This window comes from Sander lucioperca, chromosome 24 (genome assembly GCF_008315115.2).
Source record: "Sander lucioperca isolate FBNREF2018 chromosome 24, SLUC_FBN_1.2, whole genome shotgun sequence".
NCBI classification, from domain to species: Eukaryota; Metazoa; Chordata; class Actinopteri; order Perciformes; family Percidae; genus Sander; species Sander lucioperca.
Window position 1 is genome coordinate 4,845,243 of NC_050196.1, and position 6,054 is coordinate 4,851,296.

At 41.3% G+C, this 6,054-nt stretch overlaps 1 protein-coding gene and 1 non-coding gene across 2 annotated transcripts in view; both read right to left on the reverse strand.

The window, feature by feature from the left end:
* Positions 1 to 540: 540 nt before the first annotated feature.
* The window catches only part of LOC116058588 (oocyte zinc finger protein XlCOF6.1-like), a 13,518-nt gene continuing 8,004 nt past the window's right edge, over positions 541 to 6,054 (reverse strand). The window contains exon 3 of the mRNA XM_031311482.2: positions 541 to 1,703. Coding sequence (XP_031167342.2) covers positions 556 to 1,703 — 1,148 coding nt within the window. The 3' untranslated portion in view covers positions 541 to 555. The remainder of the gene's footprint in view (positions 1,704 to 6,054) is intronic.
* Positions 4,121 to 4,193, reverse strand: trnat-ugu. Its single transcript has one exon. It is a non-coding gene; the product is annotated as a tRNA-Thr (tRNA).

Consider the following 6,054-nt stretch of genomic DNA (forward strand, 5'->3'; position numbering starts at 1 on the left):
CCAACTTCATGCACAGATATTTCATGTGGGGTTTCCAGCACAGTTTGTGGTCAAGTACAACTTTTACTTCTTTCATCTTTCAGTTATTTCATTATCAATTACTATTTATACTATATATCTGTATTTATACTACAACATCCAAATATCATGAATTTAGTTCCATTTGACCTAAAAACGAAAATAAGGTAAATCTTAAAAGTGGCGAATCCGTCCTAAATAAGATTTTAATCGGAAGTTTGACTCGGGTACATTCACAAAAAGACCCTAGGTTGCATTTTGGCGAGAGTTACGCTTTAGGTACAGGGGGCGGAGCCAACCACTAACGATCAAATCAGGATCACCTGAGAAGATCAAACGGAGAAAAACAAGGGGAGAACTTGTAACACTCACGTGTTGGGTTCTCATGTGTTTCTGTAAATTCCCACTATCTGTAAAAGCTTTCTTACAGACTGAGCAGCTAAATGGTTTCTCTCCTGTGTGGATTCTCATGTGTCTCTGTAAATGTCCACTTATTGTAAAATCTTTCTTACAGACTGAGCAGCTAAATGGTTTCTCTCATGTGTGGATTCTCATGTGTCTCTGTAAATGTCCACTTATTGTAAAATCTTTCTTACAGACTGAGCAGCTAAATGGTTTCTCTCCTGAGTGGATTCTCATGTGTCTCTTTAAACTTCCACTTATTGCAAAGTCTTTCTTACAGACTGAGCAGCTAAATGGTTTCTCTCCTGTGTGGATTCTCATGTGTGTCTGTAAATGTCCACTCTCTGTAAAATCTTTCTTACAGACTGAGCAGCTAAATGGTTTCTCTCCGGTGTGGATTCTCATGTGTCTCTTTAAACTTCCACTCATTGCAAAACCTTTCTTACAGACTGAGCAGATAAATGGTGTCTCTCCTGTGTGGATTCTCATGTGTGTATATAAGGTTCCACTCTGTACAAAATCTTTCTTACAGACTGAGCAGCTAAATGGTTTCTCTCCTTTGTGGATTCTCATGTGTGTATGTAAAGTTCCACTTTCTGTAAAAGCTTTCTTACAGACTGAGCAGCTAAATGGTTTCTCTCCTGTATGAATTCTCACGTGTCTCTTCAGAAGTACATTGGTGCCAAATCCTTTCCCACACTCAGAGCAGCTAAATGCTTTCTCTCCTGTATGAGATCTCGTGTGTCTCTTCAGAAGTGCATTGGTGCCAAATCTTTTCCCACACTCAGAGCAGCTAAATGCTTTCTCATCAGTAGTACATCTTGAATCACTAACAGGGAATATTTCATTATTAATAGAGTTTAAACCTGACTGAGATTCTCTGGTATCTTTCCAATCAGCACTGTCATCAGTCTCAGGTTCAGAAGAGTCTCCAGTCTCGTCATCAGTATCTGGTTGTAAATGTGTATCTGGATCTGCTTTCATGGCTGGTTCTGGTCCTCCACTGTCCTCTCCATCAGCTTCTGTTTTTATCTCTTCAGTTTGTCTTTGATGAAGCTGTGAGAACTCAGGTTTCTCTTCATCATCTTCACTCTTCACAGGGACCAGAGTGAATGTGAACTTGGTGATATCAGCCTCCTCCAGCCCTTGAAGCTGCTCTTCATCCTGACTGATCTGGAGTTCCTCCTGTTCCTCTTTAATGTGTGGGGGCTTCGTGTCCTCCTGGTCCAGACAGGAGCTCCACTCCTGCTGATGTTCTTCACCAATAAACACTTTCTGGACATCTGTAGGTAAAGGTGAAACACAAACTAATCTTAACAATACTTTGATAAGTAGCTCTGTCCACTCTCATAATAAATAGGGGTGTCAGGATTTTCAATTCAATCTTCAATTTAAAGATTTTTTTTTTCTCCAGTACGGACACTCTCAATAACAAGGGGGATATGAATGCAATATGAATTTACAGAGGGTCAGCTGAATGCACCATGAAGTCCAGTCGGAGCCAACCAGCTTTAACAATTGTTTGTTTACATAACTCACAGGGGAAGGAAAAATGCTGTCACACTGGTAGCTCAAAAGAAGCATGAGGATTGTCCAGTTGTGTTGTTTCTAGGGATGCAACAATTATAGACTTTTTTGGTACGATCATGGTCTGAAAAATAATCATGGTTTCATGATTAAACATTCATTTTTTCACTGCTAATGTATGAAATCACATGAACACTGTAGATTTTAATTTGTTATGTATTGCTGCCTTTTGAAAGAGAAATAACTAACAGTTTTAAATGTTTTGAAAATTATTATACGATGATTGATGATGATATGATGATTTAAATTCATCTAGAGTCTAGAGGTAACAATAAGTCACACCACAGACAAAGGCCAAGTTGGCAACAACAGTGTTGTCCTTAAGAAGTTGGACCTTTTTATGGCTAGAAGCGGCCCTGCTAGCTGGTGTGTCTAAAGGTTGGAGGAGCTGCTAGACAAGATGCACCATCCAATGGGGAGATTGCACCCATGCACTGAATTTAAGCCACAGTACACTGTGAAAACAGTAAAGCATGGTGGTGCAAACATCATGTTATAGGGATGTTTCTCATACTGTGGTGTTGGCCTATTTATCACATACCAGGGATCATGGATCAGTTTCAATACATCAGAATATTTGAAGAGGTCATGTTGCCTTATTCTGAAGAGGAAATGCCTTTGAAATGGGTCTTTCAACAAGACAATGACCCAAAACACACCAGTAAGCGAGCAAAGTCTTGGTTCCAGATGAACAAGATTGATGTTATGGAGTGTCCAGCCCAATCCCCAGACCTCAATCCCATAGAAAACTTGTGGGGTGACATAAAAAATGCTGTTTCTGAGGCAAAACCCAGTAATGCAGAGGAATTGTGGAATGTAGTTCAATCGTCCTGAGCTGGAATACCTGAAGTTGGTCGACTCCATGCAACACAGATATGAAGCAGTTCTCAGAAATAATGGTTATGCAACTAAATATTAGTACAAAAGTAAAGCAAACCCTTGAGACATTTTTCAGTTTATACAGTATAGTACAATACTGCTATTTTTTGAACAGCCTAATATTCCTTATTAATATAGTCAATAGAAGAACACAGATTGAGAAACGCCATTTCTTTGTGTGTGTGTTGTTGCCGTGGTGATTCCCACTCTGTCCCGGCTCCTGATTGCTGCCAAGCTGATTCACCTGCTCACAGCTGCACACCTGCAACCAGGGGCGTTTCTAGGACTTGAGGAGGTTCGGGGCTTAGCCCGGAACCATTTAAATAAACTGAATGCAATGCAAAACTGTGATTGGCTTGCCCAGCTTGTTAATAGCCAGTGTATGTCCATTTTAGCTGACCAGTTTAGGGAAGTGGCTGTACGCTGCTCTACATCGGAGGTGGAAAAGCCAAACTGCAGAAATACACTGAGCACAAACGCGTCACATCTGCCCCAGCCGAGCAGAGTGTGTCCTTTGTAAACCTGAAGCTGCACAGCTTTTTACAGCGAGAGTGGACACTAAGCGACGCACAGGTCTGCTTCAGAGCTCCGTGTGTTTGAGTCTGAACCATAGACTGTAAACGTCACGTCACAGCAACTTCAAACTAAACTACATGTCATTTGGCTGACGGTTTTATCCAAAGCGACTTACAATTGCTATATACGTCAGAGGTCGCACGCCTCTGGAGCAACTAGGAGTTAAGTGTCTTGCTCAGGGACACATTGGTTGATGTATCGCAGTGGGATTCGAACCCATGTCTCCTACACCAAAGACACGTGTGTTATCCACTGCGCCATCACCACTAAATCATCTGATTCATCAGAAATCTGTTCAGAGCAGATCTTGAGCGCAACATGGACACATGTAACGTTATGGTACAAAAAAAAGCCTGTTCATTAGGATGCTAACACTTTTAAAAATATACAATGATCCTTAAACTAAATTAACAAAATGTAAGTTTGGACTGGACTAATTTGATTAAACAGGAGTTACGATGAGACATGCTGTGCGTAGTGTTGACATTTATAATAAAATGTTACTTTCTGTATGGATCATACATTGGTTTTGAACTTAAATTGATAATAGCCTAACGTTACATATAACTTTTTGGAAATGGGAAATCAGGTATTAAGTTTGTTGCCCTTGTTGAAAATAATGAGGAAAACACTGTGTTATGATAATCAACTAATAATCAGGCATTGCTGGGATTTGAACCCAGGATCTCCTGTTTACAAGACAGGCGCTTTAACCACTAAGCTACAGCGCCTCCCACAGACTGATCCCTCTTGCGAGAATACAATGAGCTAGAGAACAGGGATGTGAACAGTCAACAGATTCTCACACTCATCTCGTAAAATATGGACGCTTGGTCAGGTGCCTTTGTCGTTCTTATTGATGCTAAAAGTCTCCTTTAGCCCTTTAAGTAAACGCGCTTCGTCGGGACTATTGCCGTCCCTTTTGACGCAGTTATGTTAAGGAAAAGGTCGTGGGTGGGCTTAAGGTTCCGTGACACGCGGGAAGAACGGGACGGTTGGGTTTAGGAAAGGGTCCTGGGTGGGCGTACGGTTCCGTGACACGCGGGAAGAACGGGACGGTTGGGTTTAGGAAAGGGTCCTGGGTGGGCGTACGGTTCCGTGAGGAGGAAAGAAAGAAGCGACTATAGCAAGCGTGACAAGAGGAACGCGAACCCCGCTCTTCTGGGTGAAAGTCCTGTGTTTGTTTGACCCATCCACCACCCCAACCAACCTCCATATGTGGAAATTCGCCCCTACATACTACTCGCTAAATCCTATGTAACTGCTGCTCTCCCCGGTGCGTTACACAAACACGTTGAAAGACTCCTCTTTTGTCGCATCAGACGCTGACAGCCACTGTCCAAACGTCCTTATTTTACGAGTTCGGAATGGGAACGGGTTGGAACAGTACCAGATGTGAAACAATTCAAACTCTGATTTGGAAGTGTCTTTTGAGAAGGGAAATGGATTGAACACATTTGGTAATGCTGTTAAACTGCACTGTTTTGCTATGGCATGGTGTTCAATGCACCGGTTTCAATAAATGGTAAAAAATAAATGGTTTGCTCGTTTTGTTGGGGCTGAACATGGCCGAGGGGTTCACCAGGACCCTGTGGGTGTGGATTAAGGTGCATGTGAGGTGAAATAAACTTAAACGGCCAAGACACTCAAGGGACCGACTGCCTGACTTGAGCGTCCTCCAGGCTCTTCCTCACAGAATGGATGAGAGGTAATAATCAATTTACCAGTTTTAATCAAAACAGAATAATTAAGCCAAATGAACATAAATGGTTGATGAATAAACTAGGTGTATATTATAGCCTATACTTGCATTGCTCTAAACAGTCATCATTTTTAACCTTTTTCATTTGCTACCAGGGTAGCATAATGTGTAGCATGGGGACCAATCAATCAATAAATCAACATTTATTTATATAGCACTTCACAGCAACCAGCAGGTGTCCAAAGTGCTTCACATCAGAAACAAGAATAAAACAACATATCATACATCAAAAGGAATGAAACATAGAAAACAGTAAAATCAGAAAAGGTTACATAGAAACAGGAGGAGGAGAGTGAAGTTGTCACACCGCTACTACGTATTAAAAGCCATTCAAAACAACTAGGTTTTGAGTTTGGACCTAAAAAGAGCTACATCTGTAATAGTGCCTGACCCACCGTTTATACCTTGACCTTGGTACTTCTAAAACCAGTTGATTTGAAGACCGCAATTACCGGTTGTGCTTACGTAGCATTAAAATCTCGGACAAATACTCCGGGGCCAGGCCATTTAAGGCCTTGAAAACAAACAATAAAATCTTAAAATCTATTCTAAAACGCACAGGGAGCCAATGTAGGGTGTAGAGAACGGGAGTGATGTGTGCACGTCTAGATGTATTTGTTAAAAAGCTAGTGGCAGCATTTTGCTTTGAAGTCGTGAGATGGAGGTCTGATTCAGACCAACATAAAGAGCATTACAGTAATCCAACCCTGAACTAATAAAAGCATGAATCGCCTTTTCTAGATCATGCCTGTTAAGGAAGGGCTTAACTTTAGCCAGGAGACAAAGCTGGAAAAAAGCTCATTTTAACATTGTTGATTTTCATCAAAGTT